Source organism: Muntiacus reevesi, chromosome 1, assembly GCF_963930625.1.
Source record: "Muntiacus reevesi chromosome 1, mMunRee1.1, whole genome shotgun sequence".
Taxonomy (NCBI): Eukaryota; Metazoa; Chordata; class Mammalia; order Artiodactyla; family Cervidae; genus Muntiacus; species Muntiacus reevesi.
The window spans coordinates 250,653,899-250,675,827 of NC_089249.1; the positions used below are offsets into that span (position 1 = coordinate 250,653,899).

The window sequence follows — 21,929 nt, forward strand, 5'->3', positions numbered from 1 at the left end:
GTATTTGTCATTTGCTATATACTAACATTGCTTTTGTTACCAGCAACTTTTCAGATGAACATTAAATCAGAACATTAAAGTATTTAAAATATTTGTATCAATCTGATAGCCATGACATTATTTTGTTTTAGTCTGTATTTTCTTGATCACAACTGTAGTTATATACCTGTTCTTATATTTCTGTTAGTAGAATTATCTTACTGATGTAACACTTCATCTTCTATACTCATTTCTTTTCTGTGAGTTGTCTTTTATTATTTATTTAACTGATCCATAGGATTTTTGTAAATTTCTCCCTTCAATAAGAATCCATTTTTATTTACATTTGGAGGTGCAAATCAAATTAAAAGTTTCTGTTTGACTTTAATGTATGCTTCATAATGTTGCCAAAAGTATTAAATAATAAATTACTTCACAGATTTGGAATATTACTTTTTCATATAAAATTTATCATATGTTCATGAATGTTTCTGGGCTTTTCATTATTTTTTTAAATAGTTATATAGATCATTCGGGGCCAGAAATCTTGAGTTTATTTACTGTACTTTTTCATATGCATTTTTCTATCTGGTAAAACAATGTCTATGCCTAGACCTTCTTTCCCCTAAAAAATTCTTGATGATTTTGTTCACATATACTCCTTAATGAGGACTTGTGAATTGATTTTACCAGTTCTAAGGATAACCTGACTAATTATTTAGTACATATGTAAAGATTTTGAATAAAATAAATTCTGGGAACTCCAGGCAGTAATATACACATAGATATGAATTCTGCAAATGGGAATAAGAAAGCAAAACTAGTAGTTCTAAGCAGGTGTGCCCTTCAATAGAGTACTATGCTGTTTAAATAAATCTTCAATTTGAAAATGAATTTGAAAACCAAATAGAAATTATGATAAGGGTGGTTACTGAGGGTTCTTCAAATAAAAGCGATATGAACAAGTAACTACTTAATATTGTCCAGACATCGTTTTTTTAGATTTTAAATAAAAGTTTATTTTTCCATACATTTAATGTGTTGAGCTCTGAAGACTATATTTATCTTTATTTCTTAATCAATGTTTCAAAAAAGAAGGGATGTTAGCAACTTTAGAGTAAGAATGATATTTGAAAGGAAAAGAATGGCAAGAAAATTTGGGACTACAATTTCAAATTTTACAAACACTTGCTCTACCTGTATCCCTACATTATAGTAGATGGGTTACTATAGGTTTAAACTAATTTGGTCCTAAAATGTTTGGATTTTTCCCCTCTCACATTTTCCTGGTGCCTCACAAGCTCTTCTCAAGGAAGGTGGTATTAGTCTACCTTCTATTTTAATATTTTTTAAATTTTCCTTTGTTCTTATATATTGCTCCGAGCCAAATTACACCTTGATTTTGGGAAATGCAGGGGATGGAGGCCACAGTTTGTAATGGATTTTTTTTTTCATAATTTATGGGGCCTCCCACGAGCACGTATGTGGGCAATAGCTGCTGCTCTGTTTGAGAGCAGGGCTTGTATTCGTGTCCTCCTTAAGCCTTTGACAAAGGCTTTCCAAACCTTGTCTGACCTTCCCCAACCATGTTCTTCCAAAGCCACAGGGCAGTTCTGAATTCGCGGACTTGCTTGCGAGCCTGACAAAAATTTCTCCAGGCACTGAAATCATGATTTAAACATATGGCTGTCAGACTAACTTAGGAGAGTTCAGTCCCTGAAATAGCTAGTTTTCCTAGAGGTATGGAGTCTTCAAGGTCACCTAAAGAGTAACTACAGTATTTTAACATGGTTCACCAAACTAATAAAGAAGGGTAATAACAGAACATAGTCTAGACAAGTTGCTTTTCAGACACTGTTTCTAAGTTCTGGATGCATTCCACTCGGATCTTTAAAAGAAATATAAGCATCTTTTAAATGTGAATTTATCTATTGAAAATTGCAAAACAAAAAATGTTTTGTTTTTCAATTTTCAATTGATAATAGTTGATATTTGTGTTTAATTTGAATTTCTGAACATTGATATGATTCACTTGGTTCATCAAGGAACTTCCCTGCTAAACTGCCCTTCTGAAAGATTCCCCAACACATTAAAAACAGGAAAAGCATGGCATAAAATGGATCTCATCAGAGTTTCCCTGATACCTTATTTGTCTAGCAAAGCTTCCTTTGATTTATCTTCGATTCCAGAAGTTGCCAAATCAATAATAAATGGCTTGTCTTTCAATGCTGCTTTCTAGAATTTTTGGACTGCTTCCTACTTCAGCAACAACTATACCAATTATCAGAAAAGAGTAAAACATAGCAAGAGTAGATAATTTTCCTGAACTTCTTATTTATCCCTTTGTTTTCACGTCATTTATTTCATATTCCATTTTTTCTATTTTCAATATTAAACTATCTTATATTATCACTCAATGTGAGTTGCCTTATTGGTGAAATAGTTAAGCAGAAGTTGGAGGAAGAAGAATTTTTTGTCTTCTGTTGTGGGGTTACAGTTGAGTCTTGCAGATGCTTCAGCCTTCAGCATTTTATGTCTTTTGTGCTACCACCTGCTGAGTCAAATTTTTCTGAAATAATGAATTTGCTTTCCCTGCAAAGGCCAATATTTTCTTGCTATAAGTTCAAACTATATAATGCAAAAGCCCAAAGGGTCAACCTGGTATTTGATAAAATCTGACTGTGTTGGTTCAACAGAAAGTTTCAGCTCAATTGGTGGACATGTGTAAAACCTTAATTTCAATATTTGAAAAGCTAAGTTATTGGAAAACTCATATATTATCACAAATTATTACACTATAAAGATTGTGTTAACTATAACTGCTGATTCTTGAAAATATTGTATAGGTATACCATGGATATTCCATGTAAAATAAAGTTATTAATCATCTAATACAATACAAATAAAGAAACTTAAGTTTAGAGAAGCCAGGTGACCAAACAATAAGTCACTTACTGAGAAAGTGTCTAACTCTAAATTCTACATTCTTAAATAGGTTATTCTTATTCTCTATTTGTTGTTGTTTAGTCACTAAGTTGTGTCTGACTCTTTGTAACCCCATGGACTATAGCCCTCCAGGCTCTTCTGTCCATGGGATTTCTCAGGCAAGAATAATGAGTTGCCATTTCCTTCTCCAGGGGATCTTCCTGACACAGTGATTGAACCCACATCTCCTGCATTAGCAGGCAGATTCTTTTCCACTGAACCACCAGAGAAGCTCTTCTTCCTTATACCAAACATTTAAAAATGTATTTTATATTTCACTGTCACAAATATTTGCAATCAGAAATATTTTCATCAGTCTCTCATGCCATTTCTACTCCCAGATTACATGGAAGGGAACTACCTTCAGTGCTTAATAATCATGAATTTTTGGAAGCCACAAAATCTATGCCTGTGGTCAAATCCAAGTTCTGATTTATACCCCATGTGTCTTTGAGGAAGTCCCTTATTCCTTTTGAACCTAGGTTCTCTATCCGTAAACAGCATAATTATAAGAATGTAGTTGCAAATTTCATGTCAAGGAGGGAGAAACTAGTACAGTGTCTGGCATATTACAGTCATTAAATAGGAGATAATCTCTTTTATGAGGGGAGGGAATAGTATTTTGGAGATCATTCTCTCATCTCTCTAAATGAAATTTATAAATGGTCTACTTTCTGTTGAAATTCTAACATTGAGTACGTGTAGTGACAAATAGTAAGCCCACTCAACTGCTTTCAAAATCACACTTTACATCTTTCAAAGGCAATTAGGAGCTGTCATCTTTATAACCAGTTAAAATGTAGGACAAATAAATATATCTTTATTTGTCATCTTGATTTTTTTATGTTAACTTGGTATCAGACTATACATTGTATCCTTTTACTCACTAAGAGAAATGCTTTCTGGGCCAGATCTCCAGTTCTCATAGTGAATAGCCTACATTTATGAAGTTTGCATGGGTTTTTTTGTTTCATAAATACAATTACTCGAGTGATTATCATCCACCTTTAAAACTCTTTAGTTCTTCTCTACTTCTGCACAAGTTCATATATATACACACATATATATACATATATATAATATATATAATTGAATATATATTATAAATATAATGGAGGTTTTGAAATATTCTCTGAGAAAAATCTTGATGAACATTATTATAAGCAAAATGGAAATGTGTTAGGATAAGATTCTTTAGTTGTAAATGATAGTTTAAAAATCCATTAGTTCTTTTTTCTACATTTAACACAAGGACATTAGTTACATTTGGATATATTTATGGACAACCTAATAAAAATGCATCCACATCCACAAACTCGTTTTCATTTCATTGCACTGAACACAATAATTGTAAACATCAAGAATCGGGAGCTATTGAACAGATGGGGCATTAGTGTCTTAATTCTTGATCTTTGTTCTAGTAAATCCTTCCGTTTCATATCCTTTCCACAAATCCTATAGCCATTCAGGGCACAACGAATGATTTTTAAAATGCTGCTTTAATGTTCATGTCACTTTTTGTGTTTTACAATTTCAAACAAATATGTAGACTCAGGTGCCCAAGCAGTATAATGAGACCATATTAAAATATTAAAATAATGTAAACTAGGCATATCCTAATCATGCCAGAAGATTCTGCATATACTATAATAAATGCGGTTTCTTGGTACAAACATGCCTAATGTTTTTTATTATTTCTGATAAATAAACCCTGTAAACTGATTCCTGACTGAGATTTTTATTTTTCCATGTTGCATGTCAGATACTTAATAAATGATACTGATTGAATATCTATTCATTATGTTTATCTTAACAAAGAAAAATAGAGGTAAATAAACATACTAATGGTTTAAAGGACTTTACACAGAGACCATACATACACACGCACATATTCAAAGCTTTACTGATGGAAGCACATACACATCCTGAATGTCTTCATTTTGCCATAAAAATAGAGAATATATCTCCTGAATCAAGTCATATAGAATATAGCATTTTAAAACATCTGTTCTAGGGTTGCGACAGCATTTTAACTATGTGTGTGTTTTCTTACCTCCCTCCTGGCTTACACCTTACTCTTCAATTTGCAAACGGAATCTACAGAGTCCAAAACCCTTGTTCAAAGTTTTAGGAATCATTGATATTTTATTTGACACTTGAAAATAATTTCTTTCAACTGTCAGCATATTATAATTCCTCTTAACTCTGAATAAAACTGCAGTTTTCTGCTTGGGTTGATGGGGTTGACATCTGTGCAAAGAAAAGACTTTGAAAGAAAATGGGTGAATTTAGGTTACACATGAGTTACTTATAACTGAAAACTGCTACAAATGAAAACTGGATAGTGTCCTACTTATGTGACTATTAAGGAGAATCTGGCTCTCACATGTGTATTTTATTCCTGATGGTTATTGCTTGGGTCCTTCTTAAATCTTATGGAAAAATAACATAAACTGTAGCTTTGGGGAAAACTACTGCTGACTATAGTAGCTGTGCTTAGAATGTATCTGATGGGTTCTCTCTTGGGACACATTCTCTTTAAATCTTTCTGGTTTGGGGGAGAGCAGACAGGATGATGCGAGAAGATCTGAGCTCACTTCCTCTCAGGAGCAAACCAAAATCACAACTATACTGAGAACAGCCATCAATGGAAAAGACTGGAACCCACGGAAGAAAACCTTTTCCAACATAAAAGAAGAACCACAATGAGACAGTAGGAGGAGTGGATGCACAATGTGATCAAATCCCACCCCCACACTAGGTGGGTGACATACACACTGGAGAATAATTCTACCACAGAGGTTTCCCCCTCAGGAGTGAGAGTTCTGAGCCCCACGTTAGGCTCCCCAGCCCAGGGGTCCAGCACCAAGAAGATAATCCCCCAGAGCATTCGGCTTTGAAGGCCAGCTGAACTTAACTGTCAGAGCCTCACAGGACTGAGGGAAACAGAGACTTCACTTTTAGCAGGGAACACAAAACACCACAGCAAAAGCAGTCATTTGATAGGTACCTGGGCCAGACTCCTTGGAAGGAAAATTATGACCAACCTAGACAGCATATTAAAAAGCAGAGACATTACTTTGCCAACAAAGGTCCGTTTAGTCAAGGCTATGGTTTTTCCAGTAATGTATGGATGTGAGAGTTGGACTATAAAGAAAGCTGAGAACCGAAGAATTGATGCTTTTGAACTGTGGTGTTGGAGAAGACTCTTGAGAGTCCCTTGGACTGAAAGGAGATCCAACCAGTCCATCCTAAAGGAAATCAGTCCTGACTGTTCATTGGAAGGACTGATGTTGAAGCTGAAACTCCAATACTTTGGCCACCTGATGCAAAGAACTGACTCATTTGAAAAGACCTTGATGCTGAGAAAGATTGAAGGTAGGAGGAGAAGGGGATGAGGAAGAAGAGATGGTTGGATGGCATCACCAACTCAATGGACATGAGCCACTGGTGATGGACAGAGAGGCCTGGCATGCTGTAGTCCATGGAGTCGCAAAGAGTCCCACATGCCTGAGCGACTGAACTGAACTGAACTGGGCCAGACTTACCTGCTGGTCTTGGAGAGTCTCCTGGAGAGGCCAGAGTCTGCCACTCACCCTGCTGCTGCTGCTGCTAAGTTGCTTCAGTCATGTCCGACTCCATGTGACCCCATAGATGGCAGCCCACCAGGCTCCCCCGTCCCTGGGATTTTCCAGGCAAGAACACTGGAATGGGTTGCCATTTCCTTCTCCGATGCATGAAAGTGAAAAGTAAAAGTGAAGTCGCTCAGTCGTGTCCAACTCTTCGTGACCCCATGGACTGCAGCCTACCAGACTCCTCCGTCCATGGGATTTTCCAGGCAAGAGTACTGGAGTTGGGTATCATTGCCTCCTCCAGTAACTCACCCTGGGGACATTCAATTATGGGAAAGCGGCGGTGGCCATACTGACTCATTAGCATCACCACCAGACCTGGTCCTGCCCAGCAGGCTACGGTACACGTGTTGGTGCTGGGACTCACGCCAGACAACTGAAGGGGTCAAACACAGCCCCCGCCCATCAGCAGGCACACTCCTAGACACGTGAGGGCTCCACATGTGGGCCAAGCTCCAGCTCCACCCACCAAGGACAGGCACCAGAAGCAAGAAAATTAGGATCTACCACACAGGTCAGACTCTAACCTGGGACCTGCTGGGCCCTGACCATGCCCACTAGCAGACCAACCCAAGCTCTGTGACCCCCCCCACACCCTTTACTCAACTGTATCAACAAATATTCTCCCCCTATCTGCATCCCATCTTCCCCACTCTGACCCAAGGAACAATCCGAAAAGGGTTCTGGGCTCCCTGATCTGCAGCCAGACTCCAGGAAACAGTCTGCTACCCGTGGTCTTGCACTAACCCCAGGACCTGGCTTCCCCTGCCAGTGGGTGGGCAGCAGCCCAGAGTCTTTGGGACCCCGAGTCTGCCCACCAGTGAGCAAGCACTAGCCCCTGGGGCCCCCTAGGGTTCCTCAACCAGCCACCTCATGACCAGGCTCAACTAAACCACAGCCAGCAGCATCCGCACATGGTAGGGCCTGGCAACCAACCAGACTAGGGACCAACTCTGCCCACCCTACCACCCATACAGTTTGGGTGATGAAAGGCGAGTGCACTGCTGGGATGCATAAAATGCCTCCTGCAGAGAGCCACTTCTGCAAGGTCGGAGATATGTAATTAACCTATATAACAGACATAAAAATACAAATAGCAACTTAGACAAAAGTTGTGGCAGAGGAACATGTTCTAGACAAAGAGATAAGATAAAACCCTAGAAGAACTAAGTGAGGTGGAGACAGGCAATCTACTAGAGAAACAGGTCAGAGTAATGATGGTCAAGATGATCAAAGAACTCAGGAGGGGAATGGATGCAGGGAGCAGGAAGTTAGACGTTTTCAACAGAGTTCCTTGGACAGAGGAGCCTGGCAGGGTCTGTCCATGGGGTCAAAACGAGTTGGGCACAACTGAGGGACTAACCCTAGAAAATATAAAGAACAACCAAATAGAGATGTATGGTTTGGATTGTATGTAAAGTACTCTACGCCTAAGGCAGGTGTAAGGAAAAAACCTTTTTTTCCCCCCCCTCAGAATACCTTAGAATATGGGCTGAGGATTTAAGGTGGTATGTGAGCTTGCTTGTCATGGTGACTTGTCTGATAACTAAGAATCTTCTGGTTCAGTTAAAGCTTATGGAAAACGTGGATAAAATAATCAGTATTGTGAATTATATGAACATGCTGAAGATAATGCACTAAAATGTTTGATAAATAATGAATTTGTGTTAAGATCAAAGAGAAGGAAACAAATTCACTGGATAACTACCAGGTGTTATACAAGATGACTATGTATTTTGCATTTGTTTTCCCATATTATGCCACAACCAGCTAATGAGATAATAGTACCTCATTTTAAAACTTCAGAAAATGAGGTTCAGAAAAATTGAGTAAATACCAATGGCCACAAGTCTATTAGGTGTCAGTGACTAAAGAGCTGTATCCATATATGAGCAATCATTCTGCCATGTGTTGTGTGCTAAGTCGCTTCAGTTGTGTCAGACTCTTTGCAACCCCATGGACTGTAGCCTGCCAGGCCCCTCTGTCCATGGGATTCTCCAGGCAAGAATACTGGAGTGGGTTGCCATGCTCTCCTCCAGGGGATCTTCCCAACCCAGGGACTGAACCCATGTCTCTTGTCTCCTGCAATGACAGGCGGTTCTTTATCACTAGCACCACCTGGGAAGCCCCATGTGGCGTCTGCACCATGCTAACCTGTAAAAATCACTGAAAAATTACATAATCTTTTTTATTTGTCTGAGTGGTTGGAGCAAACAATCTCTACATGCCTTTAGAATGTCAAACATTTATGACTCAAGTATGAGAAAATTTTGGTTTTCTTTTTACTGTACCTATCAATGCTGAGATGTCAAATTAGCCTTCAGGCCTGGGAAAAATTGTCTAACTGATGACAAAGATGTCTAGCTTAAGGTACAGAATTACTTTATTACCTTAAAGTACAGTTCTTTTCTTTTTCTGAAGTGAACTATTAGCTCAATATCAATTATAGCAGAAGGGCTACCCCTCTGGACATGTGTATAGTTCATTAACAAGACGGTCAGTATTATATACAGCAAAATTAGAAAGTGGGGAGCAAGTTTAGTGAATGAAATGATTCCATATAAATATCCAAATATTATAAATTATATATATTTGGATATATATAAATGAGGATGAAATTCTGTTTAATTGCCACCTGTACATTTCTTGTTATAGACAGATGGCCATTAAAATATTAACATTAAAATATATTTCCAATGTATATATTTGAACCATTCAAATACATTTTAAAAGACCACTTTACCCTCTGGGCTTCCTTGGTTGCTCAGATGGTAAAGAATCTGCCTGCAATGTGGGAGACCTGGGTTTGATCCCTGGGTCAGGAAGATCCTCTGGAAAAGGGAATGGCAACCCACTCTAATATTCTTGCCTGGAGAATTCCATGAACAGAGAAGCCTGGCTGGCTATCCATAGGACTGCAGAGCTGGACACGACTAAGCAACAAACACTTTACCCAAGATCTCAGCTGAAGCTTATTTGATATTTTATCATTTTACTTACCTCTTCTCTCTCACCCAAAATTATTTTGTAAATGATGAAAAGCCACCCTAAATTAATGAGAACATGCTCGATATTATTTTTCTCATTTGGTTCACATTTAGTTGGATAAAGTGAAAACATTTCTGTCGAAAAGAATCAGTACACTTCTTCAATTAGGTCAGGGCTTCCTGCCATTTAAAATTGACAGAAAAAGCAAAATGTACCAGACTGCAACACTGGAAATAGAGCTATTAGACCTCCCCAGGATCTCTGGTCCTAGGTTTGACCTCAAGTCCCTTCTGCCCAGAACTAGTGACTGTTTCAAGGGGATTTCACAACTAGCTTCATGAGACAGAAGGAAAATAACAGAAAACTTCTAAATACTAAAGTCAGCTTGACACCATGGTGCAATTGGATGTATTATATCATCAAAAGAAAGAAGCTCATCACGAATTAACACCTTTTTAAAATACTCAGAGGTAGGTTTTATGTGACTGCTATGAAGATGGTCAAACATAGACATAAAAATAAAACAGATCTAAACATGAACTCACAACCACATCTTAAGGAAATAAAGTAATGTAGAGATCTGGTTAAGAGGATAAGCTTTGAAGTTGGAAGATTTGAGTTTGCATTCTAGCACAAACATTCACTAGCTGTGCGACCTTGGGCAAATCTCTTACCCTCTCTAATCCATAATTTATTGAATGATTTGTAAAAGAGGGATACGCGACTATCTCTCACAGATCTGAGAAGTAAATGGAATGATTTATGCAAATTGATTAGCACATTATTTGGCAATAAGTAAATATTTTAAGAATATTAAACATCATGGTTATTGTGATCTCAAGAACTTAATTCAATCAGAGGCACACTCACTTTAAAGGGTTCCCCCCCCAGGTAAAAGAAAAAAACAAAAATGTCAACACCTATCTAAAAGAGTCAATGTAACAAGACCATATAAAATAATGACTGCTTTGCCATTAATTTCTTATGGTTTATTCCCTGGTTTTATGTGCACCTGTTAATGATAACTTAGATGGAAAATAATAACCACATTCATAATTTAGAATTGCAATTGCTTTTTTTGAAATAGTCAAACTATCAATATTTTAAACACCCACAATTTATACATTAAAAACATACATGTCCCCAAAGAAATTACATATACATCATCTAGCAAAACCTATCTTGTGGAAATTGTATCTTAAATAGAGAATCATCATATGGGTATTTCCATTTTCATATTTTTACCATAGTTTTCAGATAAATTAGATAATTATTCATAAATATTCATTTATTTTGAAAGTTATGGAAATGTGCAGTTGTATCTTGCTGGATAGTCACATAACACTTTCAGTCTCAAGTAAGATGTGATTGGCATTGTTTTCAGAGATCTTTGCTCAAATGATAAAGTTCAGTGTTTATGCTCAAAAAAACAATCAGCAGAGTGATTTGGTTGTATGTCATTAGTTATAAAGTCATTCTCAATTTGTAAAGAGAAGTAAAAGGAGTTGTGACTATAAAGCCAAAGGCGGGAAAAAAGCCTCAATTGTGTCATATCTAGGAGTATCAGTCTCTTAAGTCAAAACAGAACTATAGAATTGGATTTTATATTGTCAGGTAAGAAAATAATGCTTTCTAATTGCTAACCTGGGGTTTCAAAACCTTACTATAGTGAATTTTATTCTCAGAACTGCTTAATAAATAAGTAAATTAATGGATAAGCACATAAATAAAAATTGGGTAATGTCACATAGGAAAACTCTTGATGCTCCTTCAGTGGCTATCGTTAAGAATACATTACATTTGTTGTGTCGAACAGAGTAAGCAATTACTGCCCAGAAACAAAGGTATTATGAAATAATCTTCAAATCTCTCTTCCTTGAAGATTCATTTCTAAAATAACTTTCCAATGACACTTCTTCAAAACTCAGAAGAAACCAAGCCCAACTCTGAATGTGATCTTCAATTACATATTTCTTATTATTTCAATCGCCTGTTTTAAGTTTCAATCATATAAGCTGATTGCGTTGCAAGCACAGAGTCAAGGAACACTTGTAGAATCAAAAAGGCATGAGTGGTATAAAGGGGCCATGTAGATTTTTCTCTTCCCTTACCAGAGATAACAACCGTACCAGAAATGTCTCCTCTGCTAGAAATCCTCCTGGGAAAATGGCTAGGAAGCTCACCAAAGTTCACACCTTGTTCACCAGAAGCATTGCATAGAGGAGTCCCATCTTTTCTTTTCAGTACCTAGTCCAGGGGAAAGTGCTGAAGGGACAATTCCCACAGCATCAGGTCATTCCAGTAAAAGCTTCCAGAAACACAGCACCCACCTCCTCTCTGCTACAAACACCCATTCACAAAATCCGAGAGAACTACAAGTCGTCCCTGACTCCTTGGAAATGTAGTTAGACTGATGTTGAAACACACCCTCCTTCCCTTCAGTGTATAATTATTCGTGGGTGGAGAGCCACCACGGAGGGTAATAGAAGAGGAAAGAGAAAAGTGGAAAAAAAAGTAAAAGCAGGCTCTGTTTGACCTGACTTCTAAAAATCTTTCTGTTCATCTCTCGTACCCTCTCTTTCATTTTTCTAATCCAGAGAATGATGGAGTTACAAGGCAAGGAAATGAATCAGGAAACAAGAGATACGACGCTTGCCTAGAAATTATTTGGGCGAATTATTTAAAGTTAAATACTCCTGGCCCTAGGAGGCCAGCATAATTCATATTTAAAGGAGGTTATCTTTTCTCGATCATGACATAAACAGTTTCCTCCAAAGCTTAAAAAACCCGGTTCCAGAGCGCGTTCTTGCTGTCCTCTAAACTGCTGACTGAGGAGAGGTGGAAAGCGCTGATAACCTGTGAAAGTGCAAAGACTCTCCCACGCCGGTGGCCAAGTCCCCACCGGCCAGAGCTCTTCCCTCCTAGCCCTCATCATTCGTGACTCTGCAAGACACAAGGACTCAGACGCGTGTGAGTGCGTGTGAGCGAGACAGGCGAGAGGAGAGTGCGCTTTCCACATGTGGAACCCTGCGCCTCCCTCTCATAGCTTGCATCCATTCATATGCATGCGGTGGTTAAATATTTGATCAAAGGTGGAATAGTTACACTGATCGGTTGTATTTTTAATAGGCACACCTTAAAATAGAGGGTTCGTACATTGCAAGTGTGAAGAGATTCTGAGGGTAGTCTCTGTGCCTCTAACCCTTTCTACTCTTCCCTCCCCCGTCTCCACTCCCCCCCAAAAAGGGAAAGCTTGCAGCAGATTGTAGAAGGATTTGAGTCTGCAGCTCAGAGAAGGGGATTAGGGCCAGAGCGGTGCAAGTTAAATTGTGCTGCAAATAAAAAATGGGCGGATTGGTCTCTAGATTCAGAGGCTGGTACCACCTTCCTTTCTAAAATAAAATCTCTCTGGCATGAAGTCACCGCCTATTTCACATCCGGTTTGCCCTGGGACGTATTACTACTGTCTTGGTAAAGAAAAATCTTTTGTTGTATAGCTGCAGATTGGAATATTGGGAAGCAAATTCGGGTGTGAAATCTTCAGCAGAGGAGCACGCAGAGTCCATGATGGCTCAGCCCGCTCAGACCGAGTGAGCGAGCGGCGGAGCGAGGACGCCTCTCCGCTGCCGGCGCGCCCGGACTCGCGGACTCGCGCCGGCTCCCAGCTCTCCACGATTTTCTCTCGCAGACTTTTCCCGGGTCTGGAGCGATCCTGTGCCCAGAGGGGGCCCGAGGTAAGTGCGGCTTCGGACCGCAGCACGCAGGGCTTTGAACGTGCCTTTTCCTTGCTGGAGAGACCAGAATGCAATAGGGAAAAGAGAAAGAGGGAACAGGACAGGAACCTGATCCCACAGCAGGTAGACACAACGAATGGTTTTCTATCAGGGTTAAAACCGCAGCGGTCTAGGAGCGTTATCGTCATTATTATTATTTTCTCCGTCTTTCTTTTCTTTCCTTCCTTTGGCAGGCAGATTTGAATGTGTTCCGCGGGGTGGGTGGTGACATGTTGTTTTGGTCTCCTTTTTTTTTTTGGCAAAAGGGAGCTGAGGTGAAGTGGGGAGGGGCGTTGCGGGGGGCATCCTCTAAAGTTAAGACGCTGGTATAGAAAACCTGTCTCAACGTTGCATATCTTAGGGAAGGCACTCTCCTTCTGGGTGCAAAAAAAGAAAATGCCTCTTTTCTCCTTTCCGGTGGACGCTGCTGAAATGCCCTCTGGTGTAGGGGTCTCTCTCATTCTGAACACGAAGAAAAAAAACTCAAGTTCTCATTTTATGTGGGTGGCATGGGATATGGGTGTTTGGAGTGTGTGTTTGATGAGGTGAGGTTGAAGGTGGAAAAGGGTTAGGAGACAGCTTAGCGTTTCTCTTAAACTATTATGTTTGTATTTGCAAGAAACTTTCTTACTCAACAACTCAAGTGCCATGATAGGTTTGTTTTCCTCTTTTTAAAATGTCAGAGGAGGACAGAAAGCAATGGTATCTTGCTTTGGGGTTTTGTTTTGTTTCATTTATTCCTTCGGGAATTACCCTTTTTTTTCTATAAAGATTAACATATATTAATAGGGTAGAGGAAGTTGTTTTTCCTTCATAACAGATGTTGAAGATTAATAAAAGATTAATATAATTATGCAATTTAGATGCAATATTTTAACATGAGGATATTTATCCAATATTCCTCATCTTATTCAACTCTTCTATGTTAAAAGCAGTCACAAATTTAGGGAAAAACTGTGAATCTCACAGTTCTTATCTCTAGATCTAGACTGTCCACTGTAAGCACCTTAATTATGTTTCATTGCTTACATTGCCATTTGGAATGATTTTTACTGATATAAATGATCCCAGAGAGTGCGGAAAGCATTTGTGTAGATGTATTTAAAGGCATACCACATTAAACTATAGAGTGTCTCATGAAAAATATGCTTTAAAAGACTTGCAGTCCATTAATCACTGACCCTCCTGAGGGATTCAGGGAAGTGCTAACAAATTTTACCTTGAACATTCTCATAACTGGAATCAATTATAGCACATTCAAGTCAAGTGTTACCATATCTTCTCCTTCTCCAGGTAGTGTACTTATTTTTAAAAACTAACTGCACAAATAGATAATTTTAAAAATTCTCTAAGCTTTCCAGACTCCTCCATCCGTCCAGCATCCCACTACCTAAGTCTAAATTCAACAATCAGACGGTGATTGATTGCACTTTACCTAAGAGGGAAAAAAGATTCCCTTATTCATGCAAAGCAAAGCACTCCAGTTTCCATCTGTTGGAGATGAAACATTTTCTAGCAGCAACCCGGCAGAATCCAAGAGGGCTTAAAAGATATGTGTAGGCATGTTTGTGTGCATTTATGTGAGTGTGGTTTGTGTGTGAGAGGCCAGCACATGGACTGACTATAAAGTGTGTCCTTTAGCCCCACAGAAGCGTTAGTGAGCATATTTAACAAGGCAATCACAGGCAGAGAATTACAAGCACGACTTCAGGATTCAGCAGCACATCTCATGATTTTTTTTTTTTTTAAGATAAATAGCAGTTGCTTCTGAAATCAAGGTGTATCCAGAACCCCAAGATGAATTCAGTCATCAAAGCATAATAACCTACCCCATCACAGCCCCCGAACAGGCTCTCTCCATTGTAGACACCAGCTGAAGATATTTAATGCACAGTGCAGTTGTGGGAACTCAAATCAGAAAGGTCAAATTTATCAGATGATAAACAAGAGGATAGTAATTCAAACTATACTGGTAATATAAAGCCTAGAGAAAAAGAAAAACTCACAATTGTATGTTGAGCAATCTTATCACCTGAGAGCATTGCAACTTGTATTCTTTTATAGGAGAAATTAAGACACTGATATTTCTGAATGGAGAAATGGAAGGGAAAGTGGAGAATGGATGGTCCAGGTTTCCATTGCTTCCAATGAGGTGTCATATCCCAGTGAGGTCATTTCCTGACTTCAAAGCATTTATCTGAACTGCCTCAGTCAGCCCTAGTGGTTATAACCTGATGTTTCTTGCAAGAGACATTGATCTCTACTTGTTCTACTTTTCAGCTGCACAAGCCCGCAATGAAGAAAAGTCCGGGTCTCTCTGACTACCTTTGGGCCTGGACCCTCTTTCTGACCACACTGACTGGAAGAAGGTGGGGACCCTTTATTTTAAATCTGCATGAGAATTTCTGTAACTTTTCATTTATTCTTTCAGAGTGAAGAAAATTAACCTTGGATAAATTCATGACTAAGGGGATTAAAAAAACTTAACTGCAATAAAATTCCCGCTAATAAAGTAGAACAGTATGAAAAAATAATCATCTTATTTGCATGTTAGTTAGAATACACTTAACACGCTTTTGTTAAGGAATGTGTTAATTCACCATTTAATTCTTAAATTGAACTTTTCACTGCTCAGTTGTAACCGAACAAATCATGCAGTTTCCTAATTCATAAAAAGTTACCCCAATTAATATCTGGATACTATGTAAGTTGATTTTCCAACAAGAAAATTTCTAACTAGTTGCAAAGATCATAGAGTAACTTCTGACTATGTGCAAGTAGAAACTTTAGAATAATATTTTTAATTTGAATGCTATAAGTTTTTATAAATGCATGTGCATTTTGTTTTGAAACTACTACTTATATAACTAATAGAAGTAGAGTATACAAGACACATTTAAGAACGGTAGATAAAACTGAACTTCTCTATTTAAGTTTACTGTGGAGATAAGTTATGAGAAAAATGTAATAATGTGATTAACTATATTCAAAATATTAGTTAATGATCCCATCAAGTTTATAGATACATTATAATAGCAGAGATATAAATGACCAAGTATTTCAGATTCTCCTTTATCTGCTTTTATATTTCTAGTATAATCTATTCCTGTGGCCAAAGTCTTAGACATACTATAAAAATCTAAGATTCTCCATAATGTAACGAAAAGTGAACCCTTACAAGTTAAGGCAAAGAGATGGAATAGTCTGGAAATGTAAGGATTTAGGAGGATTTTTTTCAATTAAGAAGTTGTCCATTCTTAATGTTTGTTATTGTGCATGGTGAATAATGACTGCCAGATGAACAGGAAATGCATTATTGTCAGATACTCTTAATCTGAGGAGTAAAAGGTTCCTCACTGCTTTTGAAAAATTATATGAAGTGTTACTATTGTGATGACCTGTAGATGGAGTTAGTGCACAGTGTTTTATTATATAGTGGCTCATACGGAATCAAAATCAAGTACTGTAACTGACATTTCTCTACAAATTACAAATTATATATTCAGTTTAGGAGACATTACATTGGCATGAGTATTTAATAGCAAATAAATAATCTTGATCTTTATCTTAGGCTTATTCTCTGACAATTACATAGTAAATGAGAATTAAAGATGAAGCATAACCTGATTAAGAAAATCACATAAAAGAATGATTATCATTCCAGTTGGCAGAGCAGAAATGGTTTGCTGGGAGGGAGGGAAAAGACTCTTTTGGCATTTGTATTCCAACGCAAACAACTGGTGAGAACAACATTTATAAAATCAAACTAGGGGGAGAAAAGCCTTTCCTGAATTTGACATATGCTATAAAAACAAAGGAAATGCAGGTAAAGGTAACAGACCACTCCATTTTGGGGGAACCATATTCGCAATCTAATATGCTCTGTCATGTCACTTCATCTCATCATTTCCCCCTTCTTATTTTAATGCTTCTTCCTTAGAATACTTGATCAGGCCCTATTTACAACTCAAAGTGTGCTAGCATTTCTTTTCCACCTTTATCAAGATGACCTTCTAGTATCCTTGAAAGATGCATGCATGGCAGTAGGTTTTGTGACAATGAGTTTTTAAAAATAATTGCCTTCAGAAAACTATTTTTGCTTTACTGCTGTCATCTGCTAGTGAGACATCCTGGAAGACACAGAGCTTGTTGAAAATTTGATTTCAGAAACCAGGAAGATCTTTAATTTTGCCAAAAGAGAGTAAACCCTCAATCTGCATGGTATTAATATTGAATTTATGATACTGTAAGACTGTTTCAAAGAGGTACATTTAATATATTTCATATTCATGAATAGATTTCTCATTATAATAGCTTATTAAAATTTTATCAGAAAAGTTTTGCATTTTACCAATATAACATTAATTACCTAAACAATAGTGTTTGTTTTTTAATTGATACTTGATTATATTTCTTGCTTTTGTCAAATAAGTGAATCCTGGTTTCAACTGTTACTATTTTTCTTAGATTAATCAATAATATAAACACACAAGTGAGAAGCCAAAAGCACATTACGTAGAAAATATGAGAGTGATATTTTTATGTCAGTTTTTTAGTTTACACTCTATATTCATTTTTTCTCAAGGTCAGAGCTATCAATGAAATGTCTCAGTAAGTGTGATCTATCCTAAAATAGAAGACTCTTCTCCCAAAGGATTTTGGAAGTGTCATCTTAACCATTACATAAAATATGAGTTAAGGAGCATAGATAATAATGTGATTGATATAATAAATATATAATATTTGAACTGTGGTTATTACATGATCAAAATTCAAAGACTAGTAATGATAAGGGGTTAAAAACTAGATATTCATATAGAAAGAATTAAACAGGAATAATTACTCTGATATAGAAGAATGAAAATAATGTTTTAGACTAAAAGTTAAAGAAAACTGGATTCTAGTTCAAACTCTGCTCACAAATAGCCGTGCTTTCTTAAAACAGTAATCTTGCATTACCGTTTAGTAAAATCATAAATTTAGAATATTGGACCTTACCTTTTCCAGGGTATATTTTACTTCTAAGACCAACAAGGACAAAAATTCAATTAATTAGAGGTTTGAATAGACAAATTATAAAAAGTTTTGGTTTATTGGTTCATAAACCTTAATGGAAATAGAAATTACACACTGATGTGAGCAAATAATTATCATAAGAAACAAGTTCTATCTATTTTTTTCATTTAAACACCTGAAAGAACATCAAAAACCACAAAAGAAACATAGGAAGTGGACGAACGGAGGCATGTTGGTAGATGCAATTTTAGGATTATTCTACATATTAAATGAAAACAAAGCTATTAATTACTTTGGTAGTTCATAAATACAATTTTTTAATTTGGGAAGAAGTTTCCCAGATTTCGGTTTTTCAGTAGTGTGCATTAATGTTCTTGCTTCACCACAGAAAACATGCATTACAACTTTGTACACACATTGAGAATTATAAATGTAAAGAGACAACTCATGTCGTATAATTTTCCTTCCATAGTTAGAAATATTAGAATATAGAGCATATCATCTATGAGAACAAGAATTAAGCTATTTTTTTTTTTTTTTACTTTATCAGAAGGAATTTTCAAATTAAGACTCAATAGAAAGGAATTTGAAAAAATTGCGGAAGGCTTTATTTGGAAAAAGGTTTTAGTCAAAATGTATAATTTAGCTATTGCCTCTGATATTTCAGCTATGGACAACCCTCATTACAAGATGAACTTAAAGACAACACCACTGTCTTCACCAGGATTTTGGACCGACTCCTAGATGGTTATGACAATCGCCTGAGACCGGGATTAGGAGGTGAGTAGCATTATAGTGTTTTATTTTAGAGAACAATATTAAGCCTTTACTATTAAAACACTGCTTCCCTCTACATGGTAAAGTAAGAAGAATGACAGCATGTAGTGTAATGACTCATCCTATTTTCAATAGATGGCCCAATGTTAATTCAATTTTCCATGGTCATCCCATGCACATACCCAAACGTGATAAAAGACAATTCAAACTTCCCATAATGTCATGAAAGTAATGTTACATTTACTTGACATTCATAATAGTTTGCAAGTATGATTTGATTTTACAAGGGAGAAAGGCAGGTAATATTCTTCCTTCCAGCCCAAAGACTGCATTGCTATTACATTCCACATTGCTTTGTTTGCATTGGATTCAACTAGAATATCTCTGAATCTGTTGCTGTAAACATTTCTTGTGGAATCTTACAGACTGATCCACTATTTCGTGTTAGATTAATCCCATCTCTGGGACAAAAGGTGAATGAGATAGATGGTAGTATTTTTTATCTCGGTGCATTTAAACTTAAACTGTAATTTTCTGTAGTAAAAATGTATTTTTCTTTGTATACCATTTAAGTGGTTTACTAATGAATTTCTACTCAGGAAGAAGATAGCACTTAATAATACAATATTTATAACAATAAAAGCAAATAGTACAAGGCATTACACACTTATTTAAATAGCCTTTGAATAAGATAACCAACCTATCTTATTTAGTTAAGCAAAGAATAATAAAGTCAAAACAAAATATTGATCTCAGAGTAAAACAAATGAGGCAAAGAAATGAATTATTGTTCAAAGTCACATAAGAAACTAAGGTTAGAATCTATGACTCCAAACTATAATTTATGCTGTACTTTATCCAGAGCATTTGTTGAAACTATGTAATAGAAATATTTAAATTACTACGAAATGCCAGTTTTAAGAAATTCATCTCTTCTCCATCTAGACAGCAAAGATATGCAAAGAATAAGAAGTTTAAGAATTCAATTTGTGATTTTAAAACAGAATGGTAACATGGATTTAGAATCTTCGTTTTAATACTTTAGGAAGTGTGATCACAAGGCTATGGGTCGTAGGTCTGCTTTGAGACCGCCAAATGCCATTAGTGTCTCAGAGGTTTAAGGGAAACTCCTTTGTCAAAGGCGCAATTCAGAAATATGTCAAAGGTCTTACCAGGTGTCCCTTCCTATCAATCTCAAGCATTCATTCTAGGACATGCTATACAAATTCCCCCAGGTTTGCTGTATTCCACTTGGTTACCCCTTACTAAGTTCTTTGAAAAAGTATTAAGGAATAAAATGTATCGGTCACAAAATAGAGTGCATAAATATGTGTGCTGTATTAACATAAAATCTGTGTATATCTAAACATCTAGAGCAGTTTCAGGAAAATTGTTCTTAGTTTATAAAATTTGAAATAAATTGCAAAGACCGCAGGTAGGGGAGGAACGGACAAAAAGAGTCAGAATAGTGATAATAACGTTTACGAATGGGCATGCATCTGATGTTTACTTATTCATCTTCCTTCTCCATATCAATCCATAGAAAATCTGCAGAATTTTATAATATATCTAGAAAATCTTATCCTCATTCTAGTTTAGGAAATTGCATTTAATACTTTAGCATGTGAATATAAGTATCCTCTTTTAAGTTCTATGCATAGTTTTAAGTCTGTTAAACAATTTTACACACACACACACACACACATACATCTTCTTTAATAATCAGCTATGTGGTCATATTGTTATTTGGAGTACAGATAACGCACCCATGACTGCTCATTTAAATTTAATTATATACAATAACTTTAATAAATGTATATGTTAATTCTTTAATCAAATATAGTGTAAGCAGGAAGCATTTCACCTACTCCTCATATGCATACCTAAGTCTTGGAGAGCCACAAACCTCGAAGATACATAATACAGACTCAGAATGAGTTTAAAAGCTACTCTTTCAAGACTCAGGATGATAGTGAATTTATTATACAGAAACAACTACATTAATTCAGGTAGCAATTTTCATGGAATCTAATATATTATCTACTTAACCCCCTCAGAATAACAAAAATAGTTATGTAAAGAACAGAGTAGTGGTAGGCTAAATATAGATAAGATACATTCTTTTTAATTGAAGTGAATATAATGTCCTCTACCATAGTAGAGGATTTAAGGGCTCAGGAAAAAGTTTTAAAATGGGTCTGCTTTATTCTTTTTAAAGAGGATTTTCTGAGATTTGTGATTTCTGGAAATGGTGATTTTGAGGTTATGATAGACATGAAAACAAATTTTAAAGTAGCCTAAATAATTTCCTTTATTTCTATTTTATGTGTCATCCTAGAACATACTGCAATTAAATCTGATGGATTTGAGATTTATGAAAAAGTTTTAACACTATCTTAATTTTTGTCATTTTTTGGAGTGCCTTTTCAGTTTTAAGGGATATAATGGGATGTGTTTATTACCTATCTCATTTACCTGTTTAAGTACATTTTGAGAATGTTTATCTGTCTTTAGAAAAATACAGCCTTAAATATTAAACACAGTTTTTAGATATTTTATAAACATAATGAGCTACAGAATTAGAGAAAAATGTTAAAATCATGCATGATTTTTGGATGCTATAAATTGAAATTATTACATACATTTCTACAGAATTATTTAATTCTATGTCTTTACCATAGTTTTCTGGTAAGCTAAGTTTAACATGCATTCTAGTAGGTCTCCATTATAAAAATCAAGTTTTTACATGATTCATTTGCTTTTCAATGCAAAAACTATA

At 36.4% G+C, this 21,929-nt stretch overlaps 1 protein-coding gene across 1 annotated transcript in view; it reads left to right on the forward strand.

The window, feature by feature from the left end:
* The first annotated feature begins 13,090 nt into the window (after window positions 1-13,090).
* The window catches only part of GABRA1 (gamma-aminobutyric acid type A receptor subunit alpha1), a 54,169-nt gene continuing 45,330 nt past the window's right edge, over window positions 13,091-21,929 (forward strand). The window contains exons 1-3 of the mRNA XM_065936479.1: window positions 13,091-13,318; window positions 15,638-15,726; window positions 19,041-19,153. Of these exons, the coding sequence (XP_065792551.1) occupies window positions 15,653-15,726; window positions 19,041-19,153 (187 nt within the window). The 5' untranslated portion in view covers window positions 13,091-13,318; window positions 15,638-15,652. The remainder of the gene's footprint in view (window positions 13,319-15,637; window positions 15,727-19,040; window positions 19,154-21,929) is intronic.